The 16395-nt window shown below is 34.5% G+C and overlaps 2 pseudogenes and 1 gene segment (V, D, J or C); all 3 read right to left on the bottom strand.

The window, feature by feature from the left end:
- Positions 1-4283: 4283 nt before the first annotated feature.
- Positions 4284-5507, bottom strand: LOC131535177 (T cell receptor alpha variable 18-like). The segment is given in 2 exon segments: positions 4284-4669; positions 4771-5507. Coding segments are annotated over 2 exon segments (357 nt in total).
- Positions 5508-5534: 27 nt separating this feature from the next.
- On the bottom strand, positions 5535-7425 carry LOC131535175 (uncharacterized; annotated as a pseudogene).
- A 2774-nt stretch (positions 7426-10199) lies between these two features.
- LOC131535174 (uncharacterized) lies at positions 10200-15134 on the bottom strand (annotated as a pseudogene).
- Between the last annotated feature and the right edge of the window lie 1261 nt (positions 15135-16395).

Below are 16395 nucleotides of genomic sequence, written 5' to 3'. Positions count from 1 at the left end.
TCTGAGATATAAAGTCGCAATTCTGACTTTTTTTCTCAGAATTCTGAGATATAAAGTCGCAATTCTGAGATATAAACTCGCAATTCTGACTTTTTTTCTCAGAATTCTGAGATATAAAGTCGCAATTCTGACTTTCTTTCTCAGAATTCTGAGATATAAAGTCGCAATTCTGAGATATAAAGTCGCAATTCTGAGATATAAAGTCGCAATTCTGAGATATAAAGTCGCAATTCTGAGATATAAAGTCGCAATTCTGACTTTTTTTCTCAGAATTCTGAGATATAAAGTCGCAATTCTGACTTTTTTTCTCAGAATTCTGAGATATAAAGTCGCAATTCTGAGATATAAAGTCGCAATTCTGACTTTCTTTCTCAGAATTCTGAGATATAAAGTCGCAATTCTGAGATATAAAGTCGCAATTCTGAGATATAAAGTCGCAATTCTGAGATATAAAGTCGCAATTCTGACTTTCTTTCTCAGAATTCTGAGATATAAAGTCGCAATTCTGACTTTTTTTCTCAGAATTCTGAGATATAAACTCGCAATTCTGACTTTTTTTCTCAGAATTCTGAGATATAAAGTCGCAATTCTGAGATATAAAGTCGCAATTCTGAGATATAAAGTCGCAATTCTGAGATATAAAGTCGCAATTCTGAGATATAAAGTCGCAATTCTGAGATATAAAGTCGCAATTCTGAGATATAAACTCGCAATTCTGACTTTTTTTTCTCAGAATTCTGAGATATATGCTGCGTCCGAGTATGATTTTTGAACAAACATACAAATGACTAATTATTCTCCATTTCCGTGTTTTGCGCTCGCGGTTGGACAGTACCATTACCGCCGGGCAGGGTGCGGCGCGCACAGCTTTCAGACACAATATTCTTCTTTTCTTTATATTTCTGAGTTTGAGGCAGCTTCTATCGCGTTATTTTAACAACAGCTGTCAAGTAAAGAGCGTATTATTGTAACATGAGTGTGAATGAATGCACGCAGGTGGATTTCACTCTCGCATAAAACGTGCTTTCATCTCCATGTTCTTGCTATAGCATTATCTTATCTCCTGTATTTAATGTTGTAAGATATCGACCAAGCAAGGCATCTCCGATGAAAATTGTAAATAAATTATTATTTATTATTATGTAAATTCATGTTTTGTATCACTGGGCTCCAACTCTTAGAGCACAATAATAGAGAGCTGAATCTGACAAACGTACATCAGTAATAGTGAGTTCAGTGGATGTACGTGTTGTAGCTGAATGAAACCGATCATCAGAGGTGTCTTCATAATCACCCGATGACCGAGAATTTTTGTACAATAGGAATTGTGGTTCTCTGTTGTGATACTGTCTGTACCAGTAAATCCGAACATATTCACTACTTGTACTATATGAGCAGCTCAGCTTGACAGTGTCTCCTTCTTTAGAGAATTTTTCTGTCCCTTTATCCGGATCAATGTTGTCTCCAGCCACCAAACCTGTGAACATATGATTTTGATTTGCAGAATCAAGGTAGAAAAAAATATTGCAAACACACTTTACTTTTACAGAAACAAACAATCAATTAAATCAAACCATTAAAGGATTTGGAGTTTGAGACTTTAAAACAATGGAAACATTTATGTACAGACTTTCATTAGTTATTCAATAAATAATGCACCTGTTCCCACAATGAGAATCAGTATAAAGCATCTGTCCATGTTCAATCAGATCAGTTCAGTTCTCTGTTGCGTCTCTCAGTGCTCTGAGCTGTAAGTCACAGCAGATCAGTCAAACACACACAGGAACTTCCTCCTCTCTGAACTTCCTGCTGCTGTTCACTTTCATCCATATGGTGTTGTATACTGTATATACATAGAACTGAAATTAAATCACACCATGCTGGTTTCATCAGGTCAGAGGTGAACTGGCCCCTGACTGAGCCTGGTTTCTCCCAAAGTTTTCTTCTCCATTTTTGTCGATGGAGTTTTGGTTCCCTGTCACTGTCACCTTTGGCTTGCTTAGTTGCTTAGTGTTTGTGTGTGTGTGTGTGTGCGCATGTTTTGTGACATATGAGGACATGTTGGTATTGCAAGGAGAAGGTGACTTATGAGGACATTGCCCCATGTCCCCATATTTCAAAAGGCTTAAAATCATGAATGAACTCACAGAATGAGATTTTTTTTTTATTTTTTTAAGAAAGTAAAAATGCACAAAGTTTCCTGTAAGGGGTAGGTTACGTGTAGGGTTGGTGTGAGGCGATAGAAAATATGATTTATACAGTATAAAAACCAGTACACCTATGGAATGTCCCCACAATTCACAAAACAAACGTGTGTGTGTGTGTGTGTGTGTGTGTGTGTGTGTGTGTGTGTGTGTGTGTGTGTGTGTGTGTGTGTGTGTGTGTGTGTGTGTGTGTGTGTGTGTGTGTGTGTGTGTGTGTGTGTGTGTGTGTGTGTGTGTGTGTGTGTGTGTGTGTATGTGTGTGTGTGTTGCAAATTTAGGGTCACAGAACTGCACTTCGCAAATCTATGAATCTTGAACTTCAAATACTTGATTATTGATGGTTTGCCAGAAAAGAACACTTTATTGTTTATTACTGATTCTCAGTTTGTGAAACTTTTCATGTTTCAACTTGGTTTATAGTGTTTTGTTAACAAAGCTGAAGAGTTTTTATTTATTTTGCATGTTTTTGTGTGTTGTTTCAGTCACTGTGGGCCTCAGAGCACAGTAGTACACAGCAGAGTCAGACACACACACATCCTTAATCATCAGTGGAACTGTTCTTGATGTTGTATCCAGTTTTGCAGAAAATCTCTTCTTAAAATCCGGCTCAGTTATTCCTTCACTAAATGGAATTTTATTCAGAATGAATGCTGGTGATCTGTTTGGCAGCTGTTTGTACCAGAAGAGATACACATCTGTATTTGTAGCTTTGGTAGTGTAGTTACACATTAAAGTTACTTGATCTGCTTCATTTGCAGTCATTTTTCTTGAAGGCTGTTCAACTCTGTCTTGCCCCCAGCACACTGGAATGCAGATTCAGTTATTAATCATTTACATATATTAAGTAACTCACATATGAACAAATGATCAAGTGAAAATTATGATCTTTCTTACCTAAATCATGAGCTGTGAAGAAAAGCGTAATTATCACCCATTTTTCCATTGCTGAGATAAAGAAATGAATATTTTAACTTGTGTTCTAATGATTGTGTCTCTCTGTCTTTACTCTAGCTCTTGGTTACCTCTTGTGCTGTTCTTCTCTTGATGATTCAAGTCTTCAAGCTCTCACATGCCACCTGAATCCCTGAAGACACCTTGAGGGATGCTGCCTCCCTGTGGTGAATTTATATGTTTCTAACTAACATTTTTATCCAAATTGAATCAGCTAATAAACTAAAGCAGTAACATAATACACATAATGTTATCAGATTTCTGGAACACCAGAGTAGTGTCTCGTAGACATGCTTCCAGAGGTGGCAAGTTTTGCAGGTTTTTCAAACCTTTGTTTGAAGTCTCATATTCTGGTGGATGGTATTCTCAGATTTACACCTTAGAATTTAGAAAACCATTTACCATTTGAATAACTCAATCATTAATTGATTCCCAATTTAAAATGGAAGAAAATCTACTTACCCCAAAACTATGAGATGAACAACACTAAATGTTTTTGCCAGTGTGTCATCATAATTCTGTAAATGTGCTGTGTTAAATTAAACTAAACTGAATGAACACATCTACAGTAGAATGGATTTTAACCCCTTGTTGCTTCAGTCTCTCTTTGCTAAAGTTACACTGAACACATTTGACTGAAAATACCACAGTATCTGAATACTCATAGCTTGACTGAAAGGATTTGTGAATCAATTTGACACTTAAGTGTCATAGTATTGTACAATATTTAGCATTTTTATAGCATATTTTAATTTAGCTTATGATTTGTTCAGCCTCATATAAGAATTTGAAGAATGGTGCCTTCTTGTGGTTAGTTTAAATATATTTTGATGAGCTGAACCAATCACATTTAACTGTAATATATTCTAACATAATTTGCAAACAGTGTAACTAATGTCAGAATCAATTAATCAGAATAAATAAGAAATAAAATGACATTTATGGTACATAATATTTTGCAGTATTTGAAGAATTTGACTTGGAGTGGTGGGAAACTTCCTTAAAGAGAGTTGTGATTTACGACTGAAATTCAGGAAGTATTTTGTTTCCTTTTATTACATTTTCAGTAACCGCACACAGGTGTGTTTCCACATGTGAAATTAAATTGTGTAAATTTTAGATTGTGGGTTTGATATGGCTTGACATCAAAGGGGAAAATGAATTTGAGTTTTTGTACGGCTTCACATAGACTTTGTATCACTGGGCTCCAACTCTTAGAGCACAATAATAGAGAGCTGAATCTGACAGAGTTACACCAGTAATAGTGAGTTCAGTGGATGTGTGTGATGTAGTCGACTGAAAGCGAGGATCATCGGGGCTCCCACTTGTAGTAGCTGATCGTGCAGGCTTGAATAACAAATAGCGAAGCTCTTCGTTAAGATACTGTCTGTACCAGTACAGATAAGCATAGCTGTTGCTTGTATCATATGAGCAGCTGAGGGTCACAGTCTCATCTTCCTTTTTTATGACACTAGTTTCTTGATTTGGTCCAATCTGGTCTGCACTCATCACACCTAAAACAAATGAAAATAATTTGTGAGTCAAGTAACACAAAACTATCCCAACTGAATGTTTCTGAATACCACTATAATGAATCAAAAATGCCATATTGTACCTGAAATCATAATTAAAAGCAGAAGCAGGTGTTTTTCCATGTTGACTGTCAGATCAGGTGTGTGTTAATGTTGTCTGTGCTCTGAGCTGTAGATCTGTGTTACTGTGAGTCTCTGCAGATTCACTCAAACACACTGGAACTTCCTGCTTTCTGTGTGATGATACCTTCTGCTGCTTCTCATGTTTTTGCTCTGCCACTGCTTAGAGGAAACTTTTGCTGCAAGGAGTTATATACAGTATATATTTATTAATTTAACAGATGAATCTGAAGAAAGATACAAAGATGAATTATTAATGAACCAATAAAATAAACATGAATGTTTCAAAGTGTTTCAAAATTCTTTGTCAAGATAATATTGATATACAGTAAATAGTTTTTTTGAACAAATGCTTGATCACCACGATACTTATCTGTTTGTTATAAGGATGTTTACCCACTGGATATACTCATGGATATTTGTATGTGTGCTTGCATTCTCAGCTTAAATGACACAGTCTCTGTCAGGTTCAACCAACTACCTCAAAAATATAAAGCTCATCTGCTTCACAACCTGGCAAAAAGCAAATGCATCTAACTATTATTTTATCACCTCTTTGAACATGGTTGCTTTATAAAACATTATGAATACTTGGAGAAGTATCTTTTAAGTTAATTTTGTGTGTCAACTTTATTTTTATTTATTTTTATTTTATTTGCTAAATGGAGGGGTGTTCCCTTGTGTTAACTATAGCAGATATGGAGGTTGGATATGTGTGATGTAGGTGTAATTCTGTATCAGGTTTTTGTACAGTGTTCATGTGTTTCCTGTCACTGTGGGCTGCAGAGCGCAGTAGTACAGAGCAGTGTCTGATATAGATGCAGAGGAGATCTCCAGATCCACATGGTTTTCTTTGTCTTTGGTGACTTTGGCAGTGAATCTGGAATCTACATAAGACTCCTGAGCTTGTTTTACACCATCTGAGATGAGCACAATGAATTCAGGAGCTGATCCGGGATACTGACGGTACCAGTGAAGACGATATGCAGATGAATAACTGCAGGATAATATAACACTTGAACCCTCATTAGCACACTCCTCTATTTTGGTTGGTTTGATTTCATTTCCATGTGTTGCATCTGCAAAAGTAGATCAAATCTTCTATGAACTGGTGTTAAAATTGAATCTACATTCAGTTTTGATGTTAAGTACAGAATGCAATATACAATAAAGAAAACGCTTTATACTTAATTGTGAGCCGAAATGAGGTATTCTGGCTGCTCAGAGTATTTAGATGCACAACAATTCAATACTTACACACAAATGCAGAAAGCAGAATGACAGAATGGAGAATCATTGTGTGTGTTTCTTATGTTCTCTCTAACAGACTTGAAGTTTAAGATCACATCAGATATCAGTGCTCTAAACTCCACCTCTTCCAGAGAGCTCTTTGAGAGACAAGATCACATCAGATCTGTTTCATACACCACTGTATCATTTAATTATTATTCATATCCTATAGTGCATAGCACCCTCTTGTGGTTACTTACTGACTCTGTTATATGATAAATCCTCATAACACAACAAACAAAATACGACCTGGATTAATTCCTCATACAGCACTTTATTATAGCACTTAGCTATATGACTGATAATCAGGAGTGAGTCTCTGTTTAGATGTGCATATCCACAAAGAGTGAATTTAGGGATGAAGTTTATTTTGGTGGTAAAAAATAGGTATTAAATTAATGTGCCTGTACAAAAATGCAAGTTGAACTGTATTTAAATCAACGTTTAGTTGGTGACCTGAAATTCACTCCTAGAGGAGTGAATTTATAATATACCTATATGGAAAGAAATTGGTTGTAAACCTTCATCTGTGTCAGGTTTTTGTACAGTGTTGATGTGTTTCCTGTCACTGTGGGCCTCAGAGCACAGTAGTACAGAGCAGAGTCTGATACAGCAGCAGAGGAGATCATCAGATCCACATGTTTGATCTCTTTGTTGCTTGGTTTTCTTTTCTGAGTTTAGTAGAGAACCTGGGATCTACATCAGATCTCTTAGTCTCTTTCACACTCTCTATTATAAGCACAAGAAATTGAGGAGCTGATCCGGGATACTGACGGTACCACTGAAGTGATTGTGCAGATGAATAACTGCAGGATAAAGTAACAGTTGAACCCACTGCAGCAGATTCCTCAGTGCTGTCTGCTGTGATTTCATCTCCAAAACTCACACCTAAAAGAAGGAGAAAGAGAAAAAAATAACCATTTGTAAATAATGATGAAATTTATTTACTATAGTGATTTGAAATTTAATAAATACAATAAACAATATTTGTTAATTATTTTAAATATTAATATTGCATTGTCATTGTGATATAGGATTGTACATTGTAAAAGCAGAGAAAATGTACATTATTTAAGGATGTAATAAGTTTATATTTTCAATGAAAAAGTGAATTAAGCATGTAAATAAGATTAATTTGACAAAACATATGTACATTGTCAAATTAGAAATGCAAATGCATGCAAAACATACATGTCAAGGCAGAGAGCAGAATGACTGAATGAAGTATCATTGTACATGTGTGTGTCACTGCAGCAGGACTGAGCTTTGTGACAGTCGAGCAAATGTAACAAGATCATCTCGGATCTATATTCCAAACTCCTCCTCTTTGATGCCAAAACCCCTCACATCTGCACATAGTTTAAAACTAAAGATTACATTTAGGCCACATTTACACTGCAGGTCTGGATGCCCAAATCAGATTTTTTGACTATAGCATATTCGATTTTCTTGATGACCCACTTACACCTTCTTTTAAAAGTGACCCGTATCCAATATCTGCATTTACACTACACAGGCTTAACTTGAAAAATTCTTAACCTGGCTCAAATCTAGTTCTAGTATGTTTTCTTTTATTTTGTCCCCTTATTAGTTATGCCGAGGCAGAATATTTTAAAATATTTTTAATGAGTTTGGGGGATAATTTGTGGAATTGTGAAATGGATTTAAACTTGGTAAAAATGTGTTAAATTGAACTATCATGTGAATGCCGCTCATTCCAATTTGGTGGAGCTTCATGTTCTGTGCATACAGATTTGAAGGGGGCCTGGTAATGTAAGCCTTTAATGTGTATTTCTTAGTTTTTGTATGAGTGTTGAGTGTGTTTCAGTCACTGTGGGCCTCAGAGCACAGTAGTACACAGCAGAGTCAGACACATGTAGGTTCTTGATCGTCAGCGGAAATGTTCTTGGTGTGGAGTTCAATGTTGCAGAATATTTCTTTATAATATCAGGCTCAGTGGTATACTGATTCAGAATGAATGTTGGTGATCTGTTTGGTAGCTGTTTGTACCAAAAGAGGTACGGACTTGTAGAAGCAGTAGTATAATTACACATTAAAATAACTTGATCTCCGTCACTTTCAGTCATTCCTCCTGGAGACTGTTCAACCCTGTCCTGTCCCGAAGACACTGGAAAACAGATTAAAAACAGATTCATTAACATGAATTATTAGCAAAGTAAACTTAAACATTTATTAACTTTAATGTAAGTAAATAGTATACACAAGTGCTTACCATCATGATGTGCTATGAAACACAGGGAAATCAAAGCCCAACTAAACATAGTTGATCTATAAACAAACATGCTCTCAAAAACTGTGTTCATCTCACAGTGTTTCTTTAAAAGTTTGTGTTTCACATGATCAAAGAAGTCTGTGACATGATCTACTCATACATGGAGAGAGTGATGCTGACCCCTTGTGGATGAAGTTTGAAATTGTTTAAAAATTGTTATTTTGGAAACCATTTTTCCACAAAATTAGAAATAGTCTGAAAATGTTTTTAGAACACATGCTTGATCCCAACAAGTCATCTCTTTATTTTAAAACCATTTAGTTACTGGATATACCAATGGGTATCATTAGAGTTAGGAATCGATTAAAATTTCAATTCTGCCTATCAAGTCCTGTGTGTACATCTTTTTTTTTTAAGGTGGTGAAAAGGGGCTGTTAAAAATGTATTTGTCTTTGAATCATTCATTCAAGAGATTCATTCAAAAACACTGATTCATCCAGTAATTAAACAAGTAAATTTCGAGTGAGTCATTTAATTATTTCATTCATAAATTCCATTTTATTTAGTTCAAAAATTTTGTTTAGTTCTAATATTCAGTTGTACTAATATTTTTTCTTCAGAACTGAAAGAGAACTACAACTTCCATTAAGAAAAAAAAAAGTCTCAATTTATCCAGAATCATGCAGCTCTATTTCACAAACAGCTCTTAATCGAGCCCAGTTTTTATGTAGCCGGCTGATTTTTGTTCATGGTATTCAGCAGCAATTAAATGTTTTGCAAAAAGAGACACAGACTAAATATGTTTGATATCTAAATGTTTTACTTTTTTTTTAACCACATTGGAATCGAACCTGGGAATCGATAAGAATCGGAATCTGAATTGTTAAATTTCAAATGATATACCCAACCGGTATCATGCACCTATTTCATTTCTTTCTTGCAGTAAATGATCTTAAGGTGTGCCTTGATTGTTTATTGACCACATTTGCGTATATAAATGAGTGATTTCTACCATAATATTTTCCCTGGCACTTGTCTACATACAATAGTCATATATTTGCATTTAAAAATGCTCATAGGTGGCTCCTCTGAATGGGCAAAATGGTTCTAGATATGATAGAGGGGTCTGCATGTAATTCAGGATTTAAGGGTCACATTTCTCCCTGTCTGTAGAAGACCATTGTTTCCTTTTACAGTCAGGTTTTTGTACAGTGCCATTGTGTTTCCTGTCGTTGAGGGCCTCTGATACTGCAGCAGCAATTTGAGAATAAGCACAATAGTAAAGAGCTGAATGTGAGAGTCACATCTTTAATAATGTGTTCAGTTGAAATGAAGGATGTATTTTACTGTAACCAAATTATATGAAAATAATGTTGTTATTAGATCAATCAATCAGTTGTATGACCTCAAGTATTTGTAATTAATATTTTGATATTGTATAAAGAGCATAAAGTGTCTTTTTAAAAGCTGTTACATGAACAAAATTCTGTTGTTATCTTAATTAAATTGTAATGTGAAAGCCTCCCATTTTAGTTGATATATTTTCCATAAACTATTTAAATCAATTTAAACCAAAACATTTCTACAGTATTAAAGACCTTAAAGTAATTTTTCAGTTTATTCATGTGGATTATTTAATGTAATATATTTATTTTTATATAATATTAATAATAAATGCATATTCATAAAATACATTTAATACAGTTTTGCAACTTAATATATAAAAAAAATAAAAAATAAAAATACCTCAAACTGTTACACATGTGCTCTGGTCAACACTTAAAGTTAATAATGTGTATTACGTTTTTAAAAAAAAAAACAGTCATCTTTATAGATATTTAAATATTCTCTTATACAGTAAATGTCCTTCTAAGAACATATTTGCCTTCTCAGATGTATCAGGTTTTTGTACAGTGTTGTTGTGTTTCCTGTCTCTGTGGGCTCCATGGCACAGTAGTACAGAGCAGAGTCTGATAAAGATGCAGAGGAGATCTCCAGATCCACATGGTTTTGCTTTTCTTTGTTGGGTTTAGCAGTGAATCTGGGATCTACATCAGACTTCGTAGCATCTTTTGCACCATATATGAAGATTACAAGGAATTCAGGAGCTGATCCGGGATACTGACGGTACCAGAATAAAGACAGTGCAGACGAATAACTGCAGGATAATGTAACACTTGAACCTTCAACAGCAAACTCCTCAGTTTTGTTTGGTCTGATTTCATTTCCATATGTGGTACCTGCAAAAATAAATCAGCTTTTATGAATGTGTATTTAGAATGAATCAAGTGTGATCAGTGATATTTTAATGGTATAAATATCACCTTAATTAAAATTCCTCACATTATGGTTGATTAGAATACTAAGATGCAATGCAAGAAAATGAATACTTACATGTAAAGACAAATAGCAGAATAACAGAATGAAGTACCATTGTCTGTGTTCAGTAATGCAGCTTAAATGAGCTCTGCAACAGTCTCTGAAGAGATTTAACAAGATCACAATATGTGACAGTGCTTACAGCTCCACCTCCTCCAGTAGAAATATAACTCACATTTCAAAAGTCTTGAAAAGTGAAAATAACAGAATATATTACCGCCCAATTTCTGCTGATTTCTCAAAACACAAGGTTTTGAAATAAACACTGAAAACGCAAAATACCAGATGGAGGTTAATGACCATTCCTCATGAAGAGTTTTAGAAAAACAGGGGTTTATAAACTTCTTTGCCAGTATGTTATCATCAAAAGTGGTAACACTTTAGATTAGTGAACACATATTCACTATTAACCAAGAGTTTTCCCTCAATAAACTCCTAATTTGCTGCTTATGAATAGTTAGTATGGTAGTTGTTAAGTTATTGGGTTGGGTTAAGGGACCTGGAATATAGTCATACAGAATAATGCATCAATATATGCCTAATGAGTGCTAATAAACAGCTCTTGTCTTTTCTTACATCACTTTCACTGGCTATTGCATTCTCATATCTGTATTATCAATTATATGCATTTATAGATGCATTTCTTTGTAGTAATGCTTTGACGCTTTACTACTTCTTTGTACGTACCACCACTATCTGAACTGCTCTGTGATATTTTCTGAAAGATATTTCTGAAACATTCACATAGTTTATGAGTTTTATTGTTCAGGAGGTTTTTGTACAGTGTAGTTGAGTTTCCTGTCATTGTGGGCGTCAGTGCACAGTAGTACAGCGCAGAATCATGGCCGTAGCCAGGCTTTGAAAATTAGTGAGGTCCGGATGGGGGGATGGTTGGGGGGAGATTGGATGCTATAATAACCTCTTATTATAGAATTGTGCTATAATAACCCCTATATATATATACAACTCATTATACACTATTAACACTTTAAAATAGACATACATTTTTGTGAAAGAAAGAAGTTTTCTCTGTTTTGGAGGGATTTTAATTTTTAAATCATACCCTATTTATTGCATCAAAATTTGTTAATACATTTCTATAGTTATGGGGTGGATAATTTTAGCAGTTGTTTATTATACATGCAACAATACTGTTATAGTTTTTATTTATAACCATTGCGGTGTAGCTGATAACTTTGTCTAGTGCTCTTATAAATGTTTATAGCATGATTTGTGAAAATTTAACTACTATGAATGACTTGGCATATACTTCTTCATAGTGTTTGCATATTTCATTTTATTCTGTAACCTACTTTTTCTACAGATCTCTGCACTAGTGTTAAATGCTACTGTGTTTGACAGCGTTGATAACGTTTCTGACAGATAATATGAATTTTGTTTTATTTTATTTTTTTGCGTTTCCCTTATCGAATGTTACGACGGCGTTTTAGTGCCACCTTAATAAATAAATAAAAAAATCTAAGATTACGAGAATAAAGTCGAAACTACGAGAATAAAGTCGAAATGTTACGAGAATAAAGTCGAAATGTTACGAGAATAAAGTCGAAATACTTCGAGAATAAAGTCGAAATGTTACGAGAATAAAGTCGAAATGTTACGAGAATAAAGTCGAAATACTTGAGAATAAAGTCGAAATACTTGAGAATAAAGTCGAAATGTTACGAGAATAAAGTCGAAATGTTACGAGAATAAAGTCGAAATGTTTCGAGAATAAAGTCGAAATGTTTCGGTCATTTAAATCGTAGAAATTAAAGTTATAATATTTTGAGAGTATAGCCTATATCGCGCATGCAAATGGCCCGCATTGAGAGCACCGGGAGAAGTTGCAGGCCACAGGAATTGATTTGAATATTGTTGTGTCCGAGCGGCCGCATCATCTTACTGGGATGTCAATTTTAACGACTCGCGGAAACAGCTTAATATCAAGAATATGATATTTATTATCAGACTGAACAGGAACAACTGTTTATCTTAACATCAGCTTTAGCTCTCTTATTTAACCCTTTTTTAATACACTGCAAATATAGCTATGTGGGATTATTAGCAGAAATCATACCATGTGTCATACTCGCGGGGACAGTATGCTTGGAAATAATATTTAATGCATTCCATTGCATTCATTATTTGTAGTGCGTCAGCCACACAATAGCAATAGCTTAAGCTTTTAGTGCTTTTAATATAAAACAAAGTCTCAGCTTTCAAAATCAGTTTTATAACGAAACACAAATTATGTGTCTTACAATAATGTGATTTTCAAGCTCTTTAATGTGGTGTGACAGATCGCTGTATTTATGTGAATAAATTCATTAAATTATTGTGAAAATTCCACCTGCTCCTCAAAAACATCCCAAACTTTCATTCCTCACAGCCTGTTTAATTAAACAGCAATAAAACGTTCTAAAGGTTGAAGTGGACTCAAATTTGTTAACATATGTTATATTGTTGTCTTTTCTGCTGTAAACGTTAAGTGACTATTCACAAACTGTTTTATTCATGCTATACTGCAATGACATAATATTTAACGTCTTCCATTCATTATATGATACCAGTAATCACAACAATTTTGTGCTTTATTGCTTTTACACACAGCTCAGCATTCAAATTATGCCAGTTTTATAACGAAATACAAATTATAAATGTTTTTGCTCTTTATTTCAAGTTTATAGCAAGATATAAATTGAAGGAACATCATAAGGCATAAAAAAAAAGTTTAGCCTAATTTATAATGAAAATGTCTCGTCGTTTGTTATTGTAATCTGAAAGATGATTGACTCACATGCCGCTTGACAAGCACATTATTGCAATATAGCCTACATATTGTTTGTATTTCGCTATAAAACTGACAGATTTTGAAAACTGAGATTTGGAATATCTCCCGGTGCTCCCAATCCGGGCCATTTGCATGCGCAAAAGGCTAGAATAGCCCATCTCAAAATATTATAACTATATAATCTTTATTCTCAAAACATTTCGACTTTAATCTCGTAATATTTCGACTTTATTCTCGTAATGTTTCGACTTTATTCTCGTAATATTTCGACTTTATTCTCGTAATATTTCGACTTTATTTCGACTTTATTCTCGTAATATTTCGACTTTATTCTCGTAATATTTCGACTTTATTCTCGTAGTGTTTCGACTTTATTCTCGTAATATTTCGACTTTATTCTCGTAGTGTTTCGACTTTATTCTCGTAACTTTATTCTCGTAACATTTCGACTTTATTCTCGTAGTTTCGACTTTATTCTCGAAATATTACGACTTTAATCTCGTAATCTTAGATTTTTTTTATTTATTAAGGTGGCACTAAAACGCCGTCGTAGAATGTCGTAGGGTAGGCTATGTCAGAAATGGGCTTTTTTGATTACTGGTGATTACGGCGATGCAGTGTTGCCAGATATTGCTATTAAGATGAGCAAAAGCCCATTAGTAAATAAAAATAACCTGGATATATTACAAATCTTTTGCAAATAAGATAAGATAAAGATATCGCTGACCCTAAAACGCAAGGTCCTACATTATTAACTTCCTAAAGTGTCAAATTAAGTGGGAAAGACAAGTCAAAAACGTGCATATTAGCTGGATTTGGCAACACGGAGACTGCACTCGCGTCCTCACTCGCAACTCTCTCAAGCCTCGTTCACTCCGGCAGCGTCTCGCAGCGATCATTTTCATACCACGGACGCTAAACATTCTTGCAAACTGTCTAAACTGAATTATACATACAGACATATGAGGAGTTTAATAGCAAATTGGTCATTCAGAGAACAAATTTTATTTTTGAACATGAAAAATTTACCGAGGTTCGGACCTCGGTGACCTCATAGCTGGCTACGGGCCTGCGCAGAATCTGTTACTTCAGCATCAGAGATCTCCAGGCTCACAAGATTGTTGTTTTTATCAACTTTAGGTGTGAGACGATCAGGAAGAGGGTCACTTGTGGCTCCATGTGGATAGATATAGCCTACGCGAGGAACTCCGGTTTAGATCCTGGATACTGACGATACCAGTGCAGGTTATTAACAGCTCCATCATATTTACAAGACAGAGTGACTTTTTCTCCCTCAGATCTAAGTGTCTTGCTTTCCAGCTGTGTTATTGACTGTGCAAATGTGTCCTCTGCAATACAACCATTAAACATTTTATCAGACTTACCCAAAGAATTCATATTAATATATTACGTCATTACAATGAAATTAGCATTCAACAGCATACAAAATAAAGAGATAAAACATCCAAACACTGTATAAAACTCTAGATTTATGATATTATTTGATCATATGATTAAAAGTCAAGAATCAGTAAGCTCTTACCTTTAATCAACAATAGCAGGAGCAGAACACAAAGGATGGTCATGTTTGCAATGTACAAAGCAAAAGTTGAGTTGCTCTATTTCAGATCCCCACAGGCTCCACCTATCTGTCAGTGTAAGAGGATGAAAACACAGCATTAAAATTAAACTTTTGATTGATGAACACTGAAGTAAAAATATAAACTATAATAACCAAAAAGTAAGAAATCAAGCTCATCTGATTATCTTTTTATTATGGTGAATGTTTATTTTGGCCTACTGCTAGTTATGCTGTTTTAAATACAGATTTACGGTCAATAAAATCCTGGGTTTCACCTACACATTAGAGGCCTCATTCATTATAGCTGCAAATTTATTTACTTAAAAGAAATGTTTTACATGTCAATAACTCATAACTTTACTCCTTAAAGAAGGATGAACAGCTCATTAAATGTTAATGTTGAGTGTATATCGCCCTCTTCTGGTCTTTCACAACTTTCAGCACACTACACATTCACAAAACGGTTTTAAATTGCATAACCAGGTTTATGGTGATTATATAAGTAATGAGTAATATAAAGTCAACTGAAACCAAGATTAAGAGAAAATGAATGCATGTATGTTAAAGTAACTAATGTGAAATTAGATCATCTGAATGTAAACTTTTAAGTGAAAGAGTATATTTATAGGCTTTAAAAATGAAATCATAGACTAAAATATTTAATGTTAAATTAAATTAAAATAAATGTAAAAATAAAACAAATTGAATTGCATAATGCTGTTGCATTGTCAGGGTTTTTGTGTGAGTGTTGAGTGTGTTTCAGTCACTGTGGGCTGCAGAGCACAGTAGTACACAGCAGAGTCAGACACAAGCAGATTCTTGATTGTTAAAGGAACTGAAGTTGTGCTGAGATTTGCATGAAATCTCTCCTTGAATTCTTCCTCACTGTTTCCAGATTTAGACAATCTATTTAACATGTGCTTTGGATTTTCATTGCCTTTCTGCTGGTACCAGAAGAGAGTCGGGCCTGGATAAGCAGTCTGATATGTACAGTCGATCGTTACAGTATCACCTTCAAAAGCAGACTTAATCCTTGTATGCTGATCAACTTTGTCTTGAGATTGAGAATTACAGCCTGAAATTGAATTAAAACAATATGACTAAATATGCATGTTACACACGTAAGGAAAAATCATTTTAAATATATTTGAAAACAATCATTATTTGATAGTGCTACTCACCCCAGATATATAAAACTATAATCACAATGCCACTTTTCAACAGTGCCATTACATACCATTGAAATCACCAACTCTCAAAAAAATTTGCAGAGGTGTTGTGATCCTCTTCCTCTTTCTGCGTCTGTTAAAGCA

Source organism: Onychostoma macrolepis, unplaced genomic scaffold, assembly GCF_012432095.1.
Source record: "Onychostoma macrolepis isolate SWU-2019 unplaced genomic scaffold, ASM1243209v1 Scaffold18, whole genome shotgun sequence".
Taxonomy (NCBI): domain Eukaryota; kingdom Metazoa; phylum Chordata; class Actinopteri; order Cypriniformes; family Cyprinidae; genus Onychostoma; species Onychostoma macrolepis.
This window is presented reverse-complemented; position numbering and strand designations above follow the sequence as displayed.